Here is a 21,527-nt window from a genome sequence, read left to right on the forward strand (position 1 = left end):
TGTATTACTAGATGCCGCTCATTGTTTATAATTTTATTATTGGATATGAGAATTATTGCCAACATAATAATAACCTAAAGCGTCACACACTTAGAACGTTTAAAAAGAGTTTTAATTTAAAATTCGAATTTAAATTAAATGATTAAGTTCGAAATAAATTGTTTAATTGAGCTGGTCTTAATTAAATAAATAGAATTTTGAATCTAATATTAAAACCAAAATAGGATTGGGTTTTGAGAAGCCCGCAACCGATTAGGGTTAGGCCCGTATCTCTACCTCCCTTATAAATACATAATGATGTATTATTTTAGGGTTAACGCTTTATAGAAAACCCTAGCCGCTTACACAAGGATAGGCTAGAAAAGAGAGAGTTTGAGAGGCAAGATTTCGGTTACTACTGGCTCCGGTGATCGTTCGACGATCAAGCGTTCGTGTGGACAATTTAGCGACGCGACTCTTGGATCAAGGGTTGTGTGGTGATTTCATTCTCCGGAACTCCATCTTTCAGATTACGTAAAGCTTCGAAAGGTAAACATACTAGCTACGAATTAAATATTGTTTTTCGCATGGATCCTGCGGAGGGTTTCGAAAATTCTGAATTTTTGATCTTTAAATCATTGTTTCTGCTGTGTTTTATTCCTCGAAACCCAACAATGGCATCAGAGCTACTTGCGAAACGTTTTAATTCGGTTATGTGTTTGATATATATAAGCATGTATTAGTCATGTTTTATTGATTTTACTAGATATTATATATATGTATGTATATGTTTTGAATATATGATATTCATGTGAGATGTTTAATCATATGATGATTATATGATATGTATCTATTATGATATAGACATTATTTATGGTTATTCTTGATATGAGAATCGTATTCGATATGAATTCTGAATTAGAAGCTGCAGATTTGGTGAAAACTGTTTCTGGTGTCCATTTTTCGCAAACAAATACCCGATTCTGACTGGAAACGAGCGTCTGAACACAACTAATGGCTTGGCTAATGCCATCATCAACGCGTCTGTAAGGCGTTTGACGCCGTTTAGTTCATGTAATCAGCGATTTAATGTTATCAGATTTGATTCTGATTTTTCTGATTTTTGCATTATTTGATTTTTATGATCGGATCATGATATATTTGATATGGTATGATCTGATTATATGATTTGACATGTTCTTAATTGTTATTTGAGCATGGTGGATGGTTATGGCTTATGACCAATAGGTTGGTGGTTTTGGTTTATAAATACGACTTGCATGTCGTTATGATCTTGTAATTATTAAATCTCAAATGTAACTAGAGTTCTTCTTGTAAGTTCATTAGATTAGTTTTAAATTTATTGATGTAATGTAAACGAAGACTTGAAGATCAAAAAAGGCAGTTCCATGGAGATGGATCAAGGAGGACACACAAGGAGGTAGTCCAAGGAAGAAGACATATGATGTAATAGTTAGGTTGTATTTATATTTTCCACCTTTGACTGACCTAGATCTTTGTCATTAACTTGATGAAGATCACATTGGATGAAGCCATAACCAACCACATTTACTTTTTCACTTTACATATATATGCCATGTGATGAATGTATGTGTATAGCAGTGATAATTATGCATGCTTAATTAGATTAAGGGTGAATGTATTAGATACGACACCCATGCCATGCCTGCTAAACAAGATAAAATCTGTAAAGATTTATGATTTTAAAATTTTACAACGATCATGAGATTCTTGTGTTTATGAAACACGGAATTAAATATGGATTTTCGGTATTCAATGAGAGGAAGATTCCGTCGGATTTAGGGTTTTTAAGTATAGCCGTTGTGGCAACACCTCAAGTCAGGTTTTCAACTAATCAAAGAGTATTGATTTGAAATATTTAATTCAAGGGAAAATTTAGGATCTCTTTGTGACAGGATCATGGTCGTTTTAATAAAATCCCTGATTAAAAAGTAAGTTAATCAGATGCCTTCCAATGATTAATACTCGTCAAGATCTAGACTAAGAAAAGTAGGTTTGCCAAAGCAATGTCAAATCGAGTAATTGCATGTAAACCCTCGAAAGAGATATGGGATAAATTAGAGACTCAATGTCAAGGAACTAAAAATATCAAAAAGAAGCGAAAGGTACTACACATACAAGAGTATGAAAGATATGAGACAAATCCTGATGAAGATCTCACAGACTCAGATGATCGATTTCTTACTTTGATGAATAACCTATCTCTTGCTGGAAAAGAATATGATTCCGAAGATTCCAACACTAAGTTTCTCAGATCACTGCCTGAGAAATGGGATACACAAACTTCAATCATAAGACATTTGTATGATCTAAGCATTGTGTCTTTTGATGAAGTATATGGAATACTAAAGACTCATGAACTAGAGGTTCAACAAAGCAAAGCCGGGAAGGAGAATAGACTAAGGTCATTAGCCTTAAGAGCAAGTGTAAGAAAAGACCAGAGAAGCTACGCTGAAAAGCCTAGAAATCGGATCAGGTATCAAGTATCAGATACTGACATCTTATCAGTTCCTGATGAATCATCCGGAGATAATGTAGATGATAGTTCCGATGAAGCTAAGATGCAAGAGATCATGGCATGTATAGCCCAAGGACTACGGAAAGTAAAGTTTGGAAGACGTAAAAAGAAGGATCAATTCAAAGAAAATTCTTCTGGATCATCAAATGAAATCAAAAGAAGCAAAGTTGATTGGTCAAAGATTAAGTGTTTTAACTGTGATAACATAGGACACTATGCACAAGACAGCAAAAAGCTAAGGATGGATGGAGGGAAAGGAAAATCACTCTTCACTTCAACTAAATATTGGATGGAATCATCATCTGAATCAGAAGGAGAAGATGTGAACTATGCTCTGGGGGCAAGCTTTGAACAAACTCAAACCACCGATGATTCCTCTACACCTAAGGTACAAGAGCCAATTTACAACTTTGATATTGATGATACCTATAAACTAAAATCATTCTTAAGTTCATTGCATGTTAGTTTTAAAACTCAAACACTAGAGAATACTAGACTAAGAAGTGAAATAGATGAATGCAAAATGAGAAACTTCTTAGAAAGTGAACTAGTTGTGATGAATGAACTGAAAAATGACTGTAAAGTTACTAAGAACTCAGAATCCATGTTTAGACTAAAATATGACCAACTAGAAATAGAACCAGCAGATGAAAAATAAAGGATAAAGAATAGGTTAGCACAAGGAAGAGATTGTATGAAACTGTGTCTACGAGATCAGGACTAGAAGGTCTAGTATACAGATTTGAAGATGATAAAAATCAAGTTAAGAAAGGAAGTCTTAATGAGATTATTGTGAAAACAAATGCTGATAAACATGTAAAGATATCAAAAAGTGTTTCTTCTAATCCTATTTGTGATGAAAAAGCTACTTCTCATAAAGAAATCAAGAAAATAGAGAAATTTTTTATAAATCTTCTCATAAGCATCATAGAAGAGGAGGTCTACAGAAGCTCCATTGACTACAAGAACTCTCTTAACAGATGAGTTTCCAATAACGGGATTTATCACGAACGGGTCATCATGGGGGAACTTTACCCCTTCCAAGTCAGAATCATCAAAGTTTAGTGCAACCTCAACCTTGGCGTTCTTCGGGGCTCTCCAACAATGCACATCACTTCATGAGTATAAGCTTTTCGTGAGTTACTAGACAGGCATGCTGCGGTCGGTCCTCCAGAGATTACATTGATCACAGGCCCTCTAGTCTGGTTTCTCTTATCCCAATCATCGTTGTCTTTTTCACGATTATCATTGTGACGGGATTCCTATCTGCATCCCTAGTATACCATGACAACTTGCCTTTCCAGATCAAAAACTCAATCTCACCCTTCAACTACCGACAATCATCGGTCTTATGTCCCATATCCTTATGAAACCTGTAGTACAAGTCCTTGTTTCTCATTTCAGGGTCAGTCCTAATAGGCTTCAGCCATCGAACACTTCCCTCTTTCTCAATCTCAATCAGGATCTGAATCCTAAGGGCATTCAGCCTTGCATACTCAGTGAACCTTGATCCTGCTCTCTTTTTGGTGGGGGACTTATCACCATCCCCTGTCTTCGAATATTTATTATCCACGTTGTACTCGGTGTCGTTTCCACGTTTCTTTGGGTTCGTGGTCGGTCCCTGGTTACTCTGGGATTTCTTCGGGCTTTCCTCAGCTTTAATATACTTCCCGGCTCTCTCCTGGAGCTCGATCATGTTGTCAGGGGCCCTCTTAGCTAGTCATCGGCGGAAATTGTCATCCGTAGTTCCTTGTTGTAGGGCAATCATTGCTACTTTCTATCTAAATCCGGGACTTTAAGCGCCTCCTTGGTGAACCTATTCATATAGTCTCGAAGGGATTCAATCCAGCCTTGCTGAAGGTTCATCAACGAAGCTGAACTCTTGTCGCGGGTATTTCTCCCAATAAACTGGCCTATGAAAGATCAACACAAATCATCAAACGAGAATATAGAGTTAGGGGGTAGTCGGCTATACCAGAGCTGTGCCATCCTGCTCAAGGTTTAGGAAAAGGCTCGACACTTGATGGCCTCTGTGACTGGTTGCAACAGCAATGTATTCATGAAGGTTCGTACATGATTCACAGGGTCCCCCGTTCCATCATACGCCTTAATAGTGGGTAATTTTAACTTTCGAGAAATCCTTGCTACCATGATCTCCTCGGTGAATGGGGGATTGGGTTATCTGGATCACCTGCAGCCAACAAGTGAATTCTATTCATACCTGAGTTTTGAGGGTTTTCAGTCCTTGGTCGAGGGTCGGGTTGTTGCAGCTTGGCATTGTGTGCCGCCATGTCTCTCTTCGATTGAACTATCTCCTCGTCAAAAGCTCGAATCCTGGCTTCGTACTCTTGGTCCGTAGGTCGACGGGACTCGGGGTTATTCTGCCTAGAGTTGTGCTGGGAGCCTCGGCTCTAGTTTTTGTCTCTCCTTCTTCGTGGGGGAATATCATTGTCCCTCTCTGAATCTTTAGAGGAGTTGTCCGTATAAACTACATACTCATTTGTTAGTCCCCTTGTGGTCGTCACGACTGTTGAGTAATGAGTCCCAAAATCTGTGGCTATTGCCACAACACTAGTCATAGGGAGCACCGTGCCGAAAATCAATGGAACTGAGGTTTGAGCAGTGGTGGTTTTGCCATTGCCAGCAAGGGTCAACGTGACTGGTGGTGTGGCGGTGACGGGATTTGAGGTTCCAATGGTGACCTGAGAAAAGGGTGGATCCTGGGTTGCGGTGTTGTCTCCGGTTGAAGGAGCATGAACTTCTGAGCGAAATCTGGTGGATACCATGGTTGTTGTCTTCTTCACACAGACGGCACCAAATGTTATGGATCAAAACCTGAGCTTCGTGCTTTTTTGACTAATCTCGAGGTCGAGATGCCTACGTATCTTAAGTTGGGTGAAGAATCAAGTCAAAAACATAGTTCTAGTTTGGAGAGGTAGAGCCTTTTATATAGATGTCTCAGGGTTAGCGACCGATTATAAGTAGGATCCCTGGTGTTAGAGTCCTAGTAGAAGTAGGTGTTTGGGTCAGAGATAGGATAGGACTGATCCCTGATCCTTATCTTGAGCTGCTGATGGTTATCTAGGACTCTAGATAGTTATCTATGAAATTCAGAGTTCTTGTAGGACTCTTGGAGTCCTGGACTCATCAGTCAGACTCCTAGGAGGACTAGGATTCGAGTTTTGGGCCCTGGCCGGGTTGGGGGCTCGTGCCTTGAGATCGGACAGCCCACGTTTCTCAAACGTGGAGCGGGCTTTTTATAACCTCAATCTGCTAGCTATGAATTCTGGGTGATAAACCCAGAACTCATGCCTTTCATCACACCTGGGCTCAAAATAACCTAATAATTTTTAGGGCCGATTTCAAACCCAGATCAGATGGAAAAATCTTTGAAAGGAGAAAAGGTAGAAACCTCCAAGTCTGTAGAAAAAGAAAAGAAAGTGGAAGCCTCTGGTTCTTAAAAGCCTAGGTTTTCCTTGTCCAGTAACATCCAAAACCCCATCCGCATCTATGTTAAATGTTAATACATTTTCATGATACATGATGTTATTCATATATTTCTCCAAGAAGTTTAGGTATGTAAATCCTATTTGAAGACATCACTATTAGATGATTTTTGATGTATGAAATACTTAGACAATTTACTTGATTATTATGTTAAAACTGTTCGTATTCTACTTTAAATGCAAATCTTATTGAACAGATAAAGATATTTAATGAATTCACTTTAATTTGAAACTTTTATGATGAGTTTTAAGTTATGATGAATAGCGAAATGCAACTCAAGAATCACAATTTTCAAGACTAATTAAAGCGATTATCGAGAAGAGAAAACCTGATGAAAACAAAGATGAAATTGATTATCTGTAAAGAAAGATCAAAACTTCAATCAATCATATATTGTGACTTTTTACTGCAATTTTATTATCTATTATTGTTGATCAGTTGTTTAGACAATTCGGTATTAGTCAAACTTAATAGTTTGTTTGTGATTCAAACATATGTTCAAATTTATTTGACAAAAAGAGGTACGAAAATATAATTTTTCATCAGAAATTGATGATTAAATTATTCACTGTCCACTATCGATACTGATATGGGTCTGAAATTGGCCCTAAAAATTAGTGGGTTATTTTGAGCCTGGGTCTGATTAAAGGCCTGAGTATGAGGCCCGGATTATGGGTTTAACACCCAAAATTCGTAACTAGCAGATTGAGGTTATAAAAAGCCCGTTGGGCATCCACGTTTAGGAAACGTGGGCTGCCCAATCTCAAGGCTCGAGCCCCCAGCCCGGCCAGGGCCCAGAACTCGAATCCTAGTCCTACTAGGAGTCTGACTGATGAGTCCAGGACTCCGAGAGTCCTACGAGAACTCTAAATTTCGTGGATAACTATCTAGAGTCCTAGATAACCTCCAGCAGCTCAAGATAAGGATCAGGGATCAGTCATATCCTATATCTGACTCAAATACCTATTTCTACTAGGACTATAACACTAGGGATCCTACTTCTAATCAGTCTCTAACCCTAAGACATCTATATAAAGGGCTCTACCCCTCCAAACCAGAACTACGTTTTTTGACTTGATTCTTCACCCAGCTGAGGATACGTAGGCACCTCGTAAGGACCCGTCTGAGTTCCGACTCACGAGATCAGTCAAAAAGCACGAAGCTCGCCCCTTGATTTTTGATCCATAACATTTGGCGCCGTCTGTGGGAAGAAGACAACAACCATGGTGTCCACCAGATTATGCTCAGAAATTCATGCTCCTTCAAACGGAGACAACACTGCAACCCAGGATCCACCCTCTTCTCAGGTCACCGCTGGAACCTCGAATCCCGTCACCACCACACCATCAGTCACGGACCAGGAGTACAAAGCCAGAATTCGAGCTTATGAACAGGAGATAGTTCAGCTGAAAAGAGACAGGGCGGGACACTAGGACAGGCAGCCACCGCCCGAACCTCGGCAACAGACTGAAAACCCTCAGAACGAAGGTATGAATAGAATTCACTTGTTGGCTGCAGGTGATCCAGATAACCCGATCCCCCCATTCACCGAGGAGATCATGGCAGCAAGGATTTCTCGGAAGTTCAAGTTGCCCACTATTAAGGCGTATGATGGAACGAGTGACCCCGCGAATCATGTACGAACCTTCATGAATGCATTGCTGTTGCAACCAGTCCCAGAGGCCATTAAGTGTCGAGCCTTTCCGCAAACCTTGAGCGGGATGGCACGGCACTAGTATAGTCGACTACCCCCTAACTCTATATCCTCGTTTGGAGATTTGAGCCGAGCTTTCATAGGCCAGTTTATTGGGAGTAAGGCCCACGCTAAGAGTTCAGCCTCGTTGATGAACCTTCACCAAGGCGGGAACGAATCCCTCAGAGACAATATGAATAGGTTCACTAAGGAGGCGCTCACGGTCCCGGATTTAGACCAGAAAGTCGCAATGATTGCCCTATAGCAAGGAACCACGGATGATAATTTCCGCCGATCACTAGCCAAGAGGGCCCTTGAAAACATGAATCAGCTCCAGGAGAGGGCCGGGAAGTATATCAAGGCTGAGGAAAGCCTGAAGAAATCCCAGAATAACCAGGGACCGTCCCCGAACCCAAAAAAACGTGGAAACGACACCGAGTACAACGCGGATAGTAAGTATTCTAAGTCAGGGGATGATGATAAGTCCCCGACCAAAAAGAGAGCAGGACCGAGGTTCACTGTGTATGCAAGGCTGAATGCCCCTAGGAGTCAGATCCTGATAGAAATTGAGAAAGATGGAAGTGTTCGATGGCCGAAGCCTATTATGACTGACCCCGAAAAGAGAAACATGGACTTGTACTGCAGGTTTCATAAGGATACAGGACATAAGACCGATGATTGTCGGCAGTTGAAGGATGAGATTAATTTTTTGATCCAGAAAGGCAAGTTGTCCAGGTATACGAGGGATACAGACAGGAATCCCCGTGACAATGATAATCGTGGAAAAGACAACGATGATAGGGATAAGGGAAACCAGCCTAGAGGGCCTGTGATCAATATAATCTCTGGAGGACCGACCGCAGAAGGCCTATCTAGTAACTCACAAAAAGCTTATGCTCGTGAAGTGATGTGCATTGTTGGAGAGCCCCCGAAGAGGGCAAAAATTGAGTTTGCTCTAGCATTCGACAATTTAGATCTTGACAGAGTGAAATTTCCCCATGATGATCCTTTGGTAATCACCCCGGTGATTGAAACTCTTCTGTAAAAAGGGTACTCGTTGACAGTGGAGCCTCAGTAGATATCTTATTTCATGATGCATATGAGAAGATGGGATATTCTGATTCGCAATTGACACCTTCAGATATGCCTATATACGGCTTTGATAACGTGGAGACAAAAATTGAAGGTATGATCCAACTACCCGTGACAATGGGCACCGAGCCTAGACAGGCCACATGTATGCTGAATTTTTTGGTCGTTAAGGCTTCATCAACCTACAATGCTATCCTTGGGAGGACTGGGATACATGCTTTTAAAGCCATCCCATCCACCTACCACTTGAAGATCAAATTCCCTACCAAGAACGGAGTGGGAGAAGAAATAGAAGATCAAAAAATGGCTAGAAGTTGTTATGTGGGGGCTCTGAAGTCTGGAGGGACCGGGGGGCAGGTTCTCCCAATTGAGGACTTGGATGTCCGAGAAGAAGAGGAAAGGAGAGGGAATCCTGCTGAGGACTTAGTTCCCATCTCCCTATATCCAGATGAGCCCGAGAAGATGACCTATTTAGGGGCGTAACTCCCCGGAGATATGAAATCCGAATTTGTGAAATTCTTGAGGAATAACCGGGATGTGTTTGCGTGGACCACTACTGATATGCCAGGGATTGATCCCCTCTTTATGACACACACACTTAATGTGAACCCAGATAGAAAACCCGTGAAAAAAAAGAAGAGAAGTTTTGCCCCTGAGGGGTAAGAAACCATAAAACAGGAGGTCGATAAGCTTTTGGAAGCAGGTATTATAGAGGAAATCCAATTCCCAGAATGGCTAGTCAACCCGGTCATGGTCAAGAAAGCTAATGGAAAGTGGAGGATGTGTGTAGACTTCACAGATTTGAATGATGATTGTCCTAAGGACTATTTTCCCCTCCCAAGAATAGATACTCTGATCGATGCCACAGCTGGGCACGAGATGTTAAGCTTTATGGATGGCTTTAGTGGATACAACCAGATCCGAATGAATAAGGACGACATTCCTACGGTATCATTCATCACTGATTTTGGTATCTTTTGTTATTTGGTTTGGTTTAAAGAATGCAAGATCCACATATCAACGCCTAGCAAATAAGATGTTCAAACATCTGATTGGAAAAACCATGGAGGTCTATGTTGATAATATGCTAGTGAAGAGCTTGAACAAAGCTGATCACCTTGAGCACCTGAGAGAGGCTTTTGAAGTCTTGAGGACACATAAGATGATGTTGAATCCAACCAAGTGTGCCTTTGGAGTTGGATCTGGAAAATTTTTGGGTCTGATGGTCTCAAAAACGTGGGATTGAGGCCAACCCCGACAAGATAAAAGCCATCCTTGATATAGAACCACCTAAATCTATAAAAGATGTTCAAAAGTTAACAGGAAGAATCGCGGCACTAGGACATTTCATCTCGAAGTCCAGGGATAAGTGCTTGCCATTCTTTAAGGCTTTGAAGAAAGTTAAAGATTTTGAATGGACAAGTGAGAGCCAGGAGGCCTTTGAGCAGTTGAAGAAGTATATGGCAGAGCCACTGTGACATCCCCAAAATCCGGGGGTCTGGATTTGGTGCCACTAAAACAAAAATCATTTAAAAGCCTGTAAGCAAGTCCCGGAAATATCATATGTTATTATCATTATCTCAATTCAATGCAACTTGCAAGTGAATGACCATATTCAACCATTGAAATTGAAACAACTAATCAGAATTTAATTCTAAATGCAATTTCTTAAAATGATTAACATAATAATTCACGAAGGAATTTATATAGCATGTATCATACTGAAATTAAATCACTGTTCACATTCCTTGACCTCTAAAACTACTATGAACATATGTTTACTAACACCAGTATCCGAACTCCTTTGTTCCATCCACTTTTATTTCCATATCCCCTGTACCCTCAAAATCTTTCACCACATATATACACTTCACCTTGCTTCTCTTGCTCATTTAACATGTACCACAATTAAATCAAATAATCACATAACTGCAATAACTCACAAATTTGTTTTCAAAATCCAACAAATTGGAATAAACTATAAATTTTATTCCTTCTCTTTTTATAAAATCACCAACAAAATAATAAATAATTAATAAAAACCCGAGTCATTACAGACTTCCCCCTTATAAGGATTCCTTCCTCGGAATCAGCGAAGAGAGAACTAGAGCAGGCTATTGCTTGCAAGTCGCATCGTGATCTGATTTATATAACGTAGTCTTGTACGAAATCTGGAAATGAACTGGCATGATTAGCTCGTCCAAACCTGGCTGGCATACCCTCAAAATTACTTGAGAAACAGGAATCATAAAAATCGAACATATATCGGATTTGATATATCAAAGTAGTTTTCATATGTATTAGTTTCAAAAACCAAACTAATTTGAAATTAAGAATTACTGAGAGATCAATGTGATCCAAAGAACTTAATGTTGCGTATCTAAATGAAGATACTACTAAAGGTAATTAGCCTTCTTGTAATGCACAACACACAAGTAATGGCGTCCCATCAAACTTCTATCACACAGACAGATAGTTCTTGTGTCCCCTACAAGTAGGGTTGTTCATCTCAGTTGGAGTGGAGAAATATGAAAGTGATCAAGTAATCAAATAAATAATCATTGTCTTTCGATGATTCAAGACAATTCAATCTTGGATGGACACCTTTAAATAAAATTGAATAAATTGCAAAGGTGCTAATTCCCAGAGTAAAAGAATAACCGGGAAAATAATTTTAAATAACGAGCAAGTGGTGATGTCTTGAAATAGGAATTATTCATCACCTGAAGAAAATCAAATTTGAATCATCACAAACTTGACAAGGCCTCACACAACCTATAAATAGGTATATGATATCAGCTTCTATCACAATTCAACCCAAATATGGGTAAACACGAGTATAGTAATACAGCTCAAGAGAGTGTATCCTATTTTTAATAAACATCTTATGAAAGAGATGTTAAAACAAGTCCCTGATTGGGAAGATAATCAATATAACCAACAATGAAATAGGTATTGCCACCATTATCACAATTGTCTTTTTGATTGATTCTTCTGATAGCTTGTTTCGATTCCAACGATTCTTCTCGATATTCTAATATTCTGGCCGACTCGTATTCGACTCTAAAGATTCTATTACCGCAACCCACTTTAGTAAAAAGTCCCGCTAGGCACGGTCACAAGCCATCTTCAACTTTATACAATCAGCATTGTAGAGCGTTGGCGTTCTAGCCTACTCATAGCACTATATCACATAGTCTTACAGGAATTCTATATAACTCTCAGATCAAAGAATCTCTTACCCAACAAATCTCATATTCATTCTATATATATTGCTAGAAAATCAATAATTTACCCTCTACCAATACTCAAGAAGTGGTAGAGATGAAAAGTAACATTCTAGACTAGACAGGTTCTTCCACGAGTCTAGCTGCCACATGTTACTTAGAAAGTCAACCTCAAACTCTGAACGATGTGAAACTAAAGATGTCTTATCACATTTCTCCTCATATCCAAATCACTGGATTCTACAATTGCAAAACTAGGTTATAAAAAAAATGATTACTTGGAACCAACACTGCAATCTCAATCTCAGTTCTATTGACAAAGACTATTACCAATAGTCTTAACTTACCTCTATATGAGGTTTCAGTAAACACATTCTTATCGTAACCTACATTCTAATTTCAATAACTTATAACCTATAGCTCTGATACCAACTGTGACATCCCCAAAATCCGGGGGTCTGGATTTGGTGCCACTAAAACAAAAATCATTTAAAAGCCTGTATTTGCGGAAAAAGGTAAAACAGATATTTGAAAATCTGAAAATTTTAAAAGAGATTTAAAACAAAATCACTTTGACCCCCTAAAAACTGGATCGCTAATAGGTTACAGCATTGAAATCAGAATTCAAAACTTCTTATCTTATTACAACTTAAACTACATTATCAGTTAAACCTCGATAAGAAGAGTAATTGATAACCCAATAAATAAATCTATTATACATCTGAACTGAAATAATTCAATTCTAACCAGAACTATTCTGGTAGACATTCTCGTGGTAATCTCGCCTGGCATTATTCTTACGCGCAGCTTACACAGATGAATCATCTTAAACCCTAGCTGAAAGGGTTAAAAATAATAGCAAGCGTGAGCGAAAATGCTCAGCAAGATAAATTTAAAAGCACAATAAGGTAAATCCATAATATGCAGGAAATTTCAAAATCCAATAAATAATGGATTTATATTCAAAACAGTGATAATGCAATTCCAAACTAGAGAGAGAAAGTTTCTATCATGAGAAAACATTTTGGAATCAAATAATTGATTCATTTCAAAATCATTAAAACCATTTTGATTTGCATTGCAGCAAATCTCATAAAAATATCTTTGCAAGAACTTCAAAAATAAATCATTTGAGAAGTTCAAAATAACTTTTGATCTTCAACTATATATAAACCATTGTTCAAGAAATCCCTAAATACTCAGTGTCCACCATTGTCGACTAAATTTCCATGTATTTAGTTGCCGAGCCGGCATGGCAACGATGAGTTGAATAAATAAGAAGATCTTAACTCGTTCTTGGCTCTAACTATCATTGAGCAACAAATGCTTCAACGACAATATTAACTTCGAATTAATCTGTAAAACTTTTCTAAAACTTAATGCTAATAAAGAATAGCATTAATTGATATAATGATAATAATATATGATATTTCCGGGACTTGCTTGCATCTAGATTTTCATTTGAATAATCACAATTAAATCAAATAATCACATAATTGCAATAACTCACAAATTTGTTTTCAAAATCCAACAAATTGGAATAAACTATAAATTTTATTCCTTCTCTTTTTATAAAATCACCAACAAAATAATAAATAATTAATAAAAACCCGAGTCATTACAGACTTCCCCCTTATAAGGATTCCTTCCTCGGAATCAGCGAAGAGAGAACTAGAGCAGGCTATTGCTTGCAAGTCGCATCGTGATCTGATTTATATAACGTAGTCTTGTACGAAATCTGGAAATGAACTGGCATGATTAGCTCGTCCAAACCTGGCTGGCATACCCTCAAAATTAATTGGAGAAACAGGTTTCATAAAAATCGAACATATATCGGATTTGATATATCAAAGTAGTTTTCATATGTATTAGTTTCAAAAACAAAACTAATTTGAAATTAAGAATTACTGAGAGATCAATGTGATCCAAAGAACTTAATGTTGCGTATCTAAATGAAGATACTACTAAAGGTAATTAGCCTTCTTGTAATGCACAACACACAAGTAATGGCGTCCCATCAAACTTCTATCACACAGACAGATAGTTCTTGTGTCCCCTACAAGTAGGGTTGTTCATCTCAGTTGGAGTGGAGAAATATGAAAGTGATCAAGTAATCAAATAAATAATCATTGTCTTTCGATGATTCAAGACAATTCAATCTTGGATGGACACCTTTAAATAAAATTGAATAAATTGCAAAGGTGCTAATTCCCAGAGTAAAAGAATAACCGGGAAAATAATTTTAAATAACGAGCAAGTGGTGATGTCTTGAAATAGGAATTATTCATCACCTGAAGAAAATCAAATTTGAATCATCACAAACTTGACAAGGCCTCACACAACCTATAAATAGGTATATGATATCAGCTTCTATCACAATTCAACCCAAATATGGGTAAACACGAGTATAGTAATACAGCTCAAGAGAGTGTATCCTATTTTTAATAAACATCTTATGAAAGAGATGTTAAAACAAGTCCCTGATTGGGAAGATAATCAATATAACCAACAATGAAATAGGTATTGCCACCATTATCACAATTGTCTTTTTGATTGATTCTTCTGATAGCTTGTTTCGATTCCAACGATTCTTCTCGATATTCTAATATTCTGGCCGACTCGTATTCGACTCTAAAGATTCTATTACCGCAACCCACTTTAGTAAAAAGTCCCGCTTGGCACGGTCACAAGCCATCTTCAACTTTATACAATCAGCATTGTAGAGCGTTGGCGTTCTAGCCTACTCATAGCACTATATCACATAGTCTTACAGGAATTCTATATAACTCTCAGATCAAAGAATCTCTTACCCAACAAATCTCATATTCATTCTATATATATTGCTAGAAAATCAATAATTTACCCTCTACCAATACTCAAGAAGTGGTAGAGATGAAAAGTAACATTCTAGACTAGACAGGTTCTTCCAAGAGTCTAGCTGCCACATGTTACTTAGAAAGTCAACCTCAAACTCTGAACGATGTGAAACTAAAGATGTCTTATCACATTTCTCCTCATATCCAAATCACTGGATTCTACAATTGCAAAACTAGGTTATAAAAAAAATGATTACTTGGAACCAACACTGCAATCTCAATCTCAGTTCTATTGACAAAGACTATTACCAATAGTCTTAACTTACCTCTATATGAGGTTTCAGTAAACACATTCTTATCGTAACCTACATTCTAATTTCAATAACTTATAACCTATAGCTCTGATACCAATTGTGACATCCCCAAAATCCGGGGGCCTGGATTTGGTGCCACTAAAACAAAAATCATTTAAAAGCCTGTATTTGCGGAAAAAGGTAAAACAGATATTTGAAAATCTGAAAATTTTAAAAGAGATTTAAAACAAAATCACTTTGACCCCCTAAAAACTGGATCGCTAATAGGTTACAGCATTGAAATCAGAAATCAAAACTTCTTATCTTATTACAACTTAAACTACATTATCAGTTAAACCTCGATAAGAAGAGTAACTGATAACCCAATAAATAAATCTATTATACATCTGAACTGAAATAATTCAATTCTAACCAGAACTATTCTGGTAGACATTCTCGTGGCAATCTCGCCTGGCATTATTCTTACGCGCAGCTTACACAGATGAATCATCTTAAACCCTAGCTGAAAGGGTTAAAAATAATAGCAAGCGTGAGCGAAAATGCTCAAAAAGATAAATTTAAAAGCACAATAAGGTAAATCCATAATATGCAGGAAATTTCAAAATCCAATAAATAATGGATTTATATTCAAAACAGTGATAATGCAATTCCAAACTAGAGAGAGAAAGTTTCTATCATGAGAAAACATTTTGGAATCAAATAATTGATTCATTTCAAAATCATTAAAACCATTTTGATTTGCATTGCAGAAAATCTCATAAAAATATCTTTGCAAGAACTTCAAAAATAAATCATTTGAGAAGTTCAAAATAACTTTTGATCTTCAACTATATATAAACCATTGTTCAAGAAATCCCTAAATACTCAGTGTCCTCCATTGTCGACTAAATTTCCATGTATTTAGTTGCCGAGCCGGCATGACAACGATGAGTTGAATAAATAAGAAGATCTTAACTCATTCTTGGCTCTAACTATCATTGAGCAACAAATGCTTCAACGACAATATTAACTTCGAATTAATATGTAAAACTTTTCTAAAACTTAATGCTAATAAAGAATAGCATTAATATATAAACCTTCCACAACATTTTTAAGGGATTGGAATAATTTCACGCTATGCTATAGCCGATGATCAGTCGCGAGATAGCACTGGATCATGCACGAAGCATGTCACCAAATTTTAAGGGATCCAAGGCACACATTGGCCTAAATTGTAAGTGGACCGGCGGTCGGTCCCCGAGGGTACTTCCAATCACAAAATAAGCAAGGTATCGAAAAATCGACAACCTTGTTTTATATCAAAATCATAATACTAACCGTTAAATTAACGGTTCAGCATTTCTAAACATTTAAATAAAAGTTCTTTTCAGGGGAAACATTTATAGAAAACAACAGTTGATAAAAGTAATGCAGACAGTATGTGAGTGTAGACATTTTAAAATGATGCTGTAAGTAACAGGAATTTGCAAGCTTGATACTTTTTAAGATAATTCATAAAATGTAAGCCAAAGAAAAATGGAGTAGTTAAAAATCGCAGAACAAATATTTTATGAGCTTTTTCGGCTCATCTTTTTTTCAATAAATGAGGAAAAAGAATTTATTGAAATATTAATAATTTAGATATATTTTATTATGTGCAGTAGCACAAATATGTTTCGAGAAAATGAAAGAAGATATTTTAAATCACAGCATAAAAGTACGAATGCTTGCGGGAACTTTAAGTCATGCTTAGATAGAAACTTGCATAAGTAAGAGAGGGAGTTGAAATACTTGCCTCTGACAGAAAACAGGTGACACACAGTCACACTACTAAAGATTCTAGGCTGGCCTCAATTGCTTACACTGCAATCATTACACTCTATTGGCCTATCTCACGGCACAATATCGCCTTATCAAACTATTTCCGACTTGTCTTGCAACACTATCTGCTTGCTTCTGAAAGTCGTTGATGCACACATCTCGATAGACTATATATAATACCAAAGCAATACTTGAGTTGATGAACAATCTAGAACATCGTCTATTCGCGGAATCAAAATTATATTACTACCCTTCGTAATATAAATATATTATATACCAATAATATATACACATAGTATCATAAAGTTAACAAATAATCACCTTAGCACGTATCAGATAATTTACATGCTTTAATATTTATATAAATATAAATATTGTGACAGCCCGAGAATCCGGGGGTCTGGATTCTGACGTCACCACACAAAATCATTCTAAAACACTTTTGAAAACCTGTATTTTTGAAAAAGGTAATAAAATCAAAGGATTTAAAACCTGAAAACTTTAGTAAAAGATTTAAAAGAAAACACTTTAACCCCCTAAAAACAGGATCGCATCCAGGTTACAGTATTGAAATTAGAATCAACCACTATAAATAAACAATGTCTTACAACCTCAGATCATCTTCGATGAGAAGAATCACTGCCAATCTATTTAAATTATGATTACAACTGAATCTCAACAATTCTATCTAGAACCAACCTTGACAATCTCCCTGAACATTTCCACTTGTCCTCTGTATACTCTATACTCTGACTCCTCGCTTAGCCTTAGCCATATTCGCAATCTCAATTATGCAATTCACCTTTAAGCTTTTCTGAAATGGTTAAAAAGGAATAGCAAGGGTGAGCAACAATGCTCAGCAAGTGTATATAAGCAACAATAGTCCTGAAATATCTTATCAGGGTTCACAAGTTCAGGATATGTAATTGAAAACTTCACAATTCTTATCAGCAATTGAAATCAGAATTCAAACTTACAGAAGAATTGTCGAATTGGATTCATCACATTTTGACTTAAAAACCAAAGGTTAGGCTGCTGATCAGTCACGCACTAACCCCGAACATGGCACACAACCCTGTTCTCTATACTGGATCCAAGGCACACATTGGCCTATAATTGACCACGAATCTGGTCTGACCACGAATCTGGTCCACATATTTTATAAAAACTAATCCAATTCTAACAATTGAAATCAATAAACAATTCAATCAGCAGAACAGAATCATAATCATTATCAACAACAGAAATATTTCAAATCAACTTTTGGGAATCAACATTTCATAAACCATAGTCTGTCTTTTGATAAATCATAGTTCAGGAAATTCCTAATTATTCAGTATCCTCCATTATCGGCTAAGCAACTGAATTTAACCTGCTAAACCAGCATGACAATGGCGGGTTGAATAATCAAGAAGATCCCAGTTCATTCTAGGTTCTAACTATCCCTGAGCAACACATGCTTCAATGACGGTCTGAACTTTGAATTAATTTGTAAAGCTGGTATTTTTAATATCTTGAGGATTGGAAAGAATGGATCAGAATACTTGTAATAGAAATTGAGAGTAATTAGGTGTTTGGATTTTCAAAACTTGGAAGAAGAAAACAATCATGGGTTTCATGCTCAGAAGTAAGGGTATATTTGAGAAAGGTTTCAGTATAAACAATATCATAATCTTGACAGAATAATCAGAACATGCAATATATATATGAGGAAGGATTTAGGAAAACTTGCCTTAAATCTGATTCCAGTCTCATATCTCAATTTCATCTTTCCACTTTCACACTCTATGCATATCATAGTCTCTAGACCATCTTTGGCTATACTCTATTCGCCACACTGCTTCGTTTACTCGATTCGTTCCTTATTCGCTTTGTAACATCGTTTGACCTTCTGAACGTCTTCGATCGTATCCGTCTCGTCCAAACCCTTTACGAGAATAAGATACTACCATTATCACTAAATAATCTATTGATTCTTATCTCTACTTATCAACTCGGTAGCATAACCTATCGCATATACATATCACGTATATCGATACCCACTTATATAACTCTTTAAACTCATCAAATATCACTTAACACATAATCATGCTTTGACTCTACCATATAGTCTAATCATATTTCACATAACATATTATCAATTAAATATCATATAAATCTTATCGAAAATCCGACATCGTCTCGTCTATTTATTAGACTATCCACCTGTTATCCTATCTCAATCAACAATCAACCAACCAAAACCAATCACTATAATCCATATGCTTTTATCCGACATTTATCAAGACACGACACTATGTCATTCAATCATTTATTACATGTATGTAATACTAGAACAACCAGATAGTCCATGCAATCATCAATTAATAGCAATTAGATCACATATAATCATATTCTATACATTTAACAACAATTATTCACATTCTATACTCCACCATATTATTATGTCACATTAAAATAGACTTTATAAGCTTTAATCTCTTTTTCGTTTCACTCGATTCTGAATTACCGATCAAAAGTTATGCTGAAAACCGTTTTCGACTCCACTTTCGACACATGTAATACAGCACACACCGATAACAGACAACATATACACATTAGGTCTCCCCTCCCAATTGATGCCAAATCAAGTTTTAGGTTCAAAATGATTTTTCGGGAATTTTCTGGAATTTCTAGACATTTTTCGGAATTAAAACGGGTAAAAGAATCCATTTTTGAGTAAATACTCAAGTCCGATTGCTCAAGATCGGATCCAGAATCATTTGAAATCAATTAATGAGCCTCAAACATATTTTAGAAAAATAATTCAAAGCTCGAAACTATTTTCCAGAATTTTTAAATCAAAAGAAACAATTAAATCTAATTAATTAATCAATTAAAATCAATTAATAATCAACTAAATTAATTAATCAATTAATATTTAAATTAATTGACCAATTAAAGTAGTTAATTACTGATTAAAATTAATTAAGAAACTAATTTAGATTTATTTTTGAATAAAGAAATAATTAAAAACTATTTTTGAAATTTAAAATAATTAAATAAAACAATTTTAGAAAATTAAATCAAAAGGTTTATTTTGTAAACTTTTGAAAGTTTTTGTCCAGGGTTTAAAGTGTAACTTTCAAAAGTTACAGGGGCTGTTTTACAAGATTCAAAACTGCGATACCACAACTTCATCATCTTCATAACTTCGGGTACTAAACTGTAATTTTCACCGCCGGCGGCCTCTGACTTGCCGGAGACGGTGCTGCAGCATCCGGAAGCGCACCAAAGCTTCCAGATCACTCATACACACTCCTAGCATCGTATACACATACTCAGAATCATCAGAGGCCGTAGGAATTGGCCGGAAAATGGAGCAAAAGCTCCGCCGGCGGCGGCTTTCTTGAAGCTCCCGGCGAAGCCGACTCCGGCGTCCCCCACTCAAACCAACACCACCACCGGATTCCTCTCTTCACACTCTTTCTAATGGTATAAGCCATGCACACCCAGAATCAACAGAAAGGAAACCCCCAAATTTCAATTGAAAAGCTTCAAGAACATTCAAGAACACATCTCAAGAATCAAACCCTTATTTCTACATGTTACGGAAGTCAACAATCGACATATAATATATGAAAACGAATGGCAGGAGATGCTCTACAACATGGAATCATAAAATCAATCAAACAATCACGTTTGCAAAAATTCATATTTAAAATCCATATAATTCGAATTTTCGAAAATTAATAATGATTTACCCGTGAAATCTGCATTGATACGGTTGTTAAAAATAGATTCTACGCGTCGAGAGCTTCGTTTTGACTATTTATACGCCTCCATCGGATTCCAATAACGCCTTCAAATCCTCGTTTGAATATGAAGAACACGAAGAACACCCGTTCGTCTTCTCTCGGTATTCGTGCAGAGAAACTGACGAAATGATTGTACGTGCGAAATAAACTGGTAAAGGATATTTATAGAAGAAAATAAGAGAATATTCCTTGAATATGCTTTGGAATATTCCTTGAATATGCTTTGGAATATTCCTGGAATATGCTTCACGCATTACGAGACAACCAGATAATCATTAACTTTAAAAATATTAATAAAACCGTACCGGATCATTTACGGGGCAAACCGTACTCCGGATTGAGAAAGTTAAAACACGAATAATGCTCAGAATGTCCCAAATAGCCTAATGGCGAAATTTTCCCGAACGCCCACGGGGTTCAAAATACTGAATAACTATTTTAATATCATTAATAATCAAACGAGATTAAATCCGTAAATCAATTATAAAATCACATAGCAATCCAATAATCGATATGAACATATCCAATTAAACTATATTTTATCCTAATCATATAGAAATTGAAATATCTCAAATCCGAACACATATGAGCAGTCAATTCAATAAAGCAGATAACACAAGTCTCACAAATATTCATATAAATATCACATATTATTCATAAATTATCTAGAAAATACCCAAATGTTCCATATTTTATTCTGAGAATATGAAAATTGAAAACTCGTGATTGCAACATATATAAG

The 21,527-nt window shown here is 36.7% G+C and overlaps 2 protein-coding genes and 1 long non-coding RNA gene across 3 annotated transcripts; 2 read left to right on the top strand and 1 right to left on the bottom strand.

Annotated features, from left to right (window-relative positions):
• The first annotated feature begins 2,027 nt into the window (after positions 1-2,027).
• On the top strand, positions 2,028-3,197 carry LOC108219237 (uncharacterized). The gene has a single exon (XM_017392568.1). It carries the CDS (start codon positions 2,028-2,030, stop codon positions 3,195-3,197), a length of 1,170 nt encoding a protein of 389 aa, XP_017248057.1.
• Positions 3,198-8,061: 4,864 nt separating this feature from the next.
• On the top strand, positions 8,062-9,314 carry LOC135148293 (uncharacterized). The gene is made up of 2 exons (XM_064082754.1): positions 8,062-8,751; positions 8,847-9,314. Exons 1-2 carry the CDS (start codon positions 8,062-8,064, stop codon positions 9,312-9,314), a joined length of 1,158 nt encoding a protein of 385 aa, XP_063938824.1.
• An 8,241-nt stretch (positions 9,315-17,555) lies between these two features.
• LOC135152641 (uncharacterized) lies at positions 17,556-21,043 on the bottom strand. The gene is made up of 2 exons (XR_010292025.1): positions 20,732-21,043; positions 17,556-18,915 (listed from the first exon to the last, which is right to left on the bottom strand). It is a non-coding gene; the product is annotated as an uncharacterized LOC135152641 (long non-coding RNA).
• Between the last annotated feature and the right edge of the window lie 484 nt (positions 21,044-21,527).

Source organism: Daucus carota, chromosome 1 (genome assembly GCF_001625215.2).
Source record: "Daucus carota subsp. sativus chromosome 1, DH1 v3.0, whole genome shotgun sequence".
Lineage (NCBI taxonomy): Eukaryota > Viridiplantae > Streptophyta > Magnoliopsida > Apiales > Apiaceae > Daucus > Daucus carota.

Coding starts and splice junctions, on each gene's coding strand:
- LOC135148293 (XM_064082754.1), top strand. CDS start 8,062: ATGAATCAGCTCCAGGAGAGGGCCGGGAAGTATATCAAGGCTGAGGAA. Junction 8,752..8,846: donor TTCCCCATGATGATCCTTTG/GTAATCACCCCG, acceptor GCATATGAGAAG/ATGGGATATTCTGATTCGCA.
- LOC108219237 (XM_017392568.1), top strand. CDS start 2,028: ATGTCAAATCGAGTAATTGCATGTAAACCCTCGAAAGAGATATGGGAT.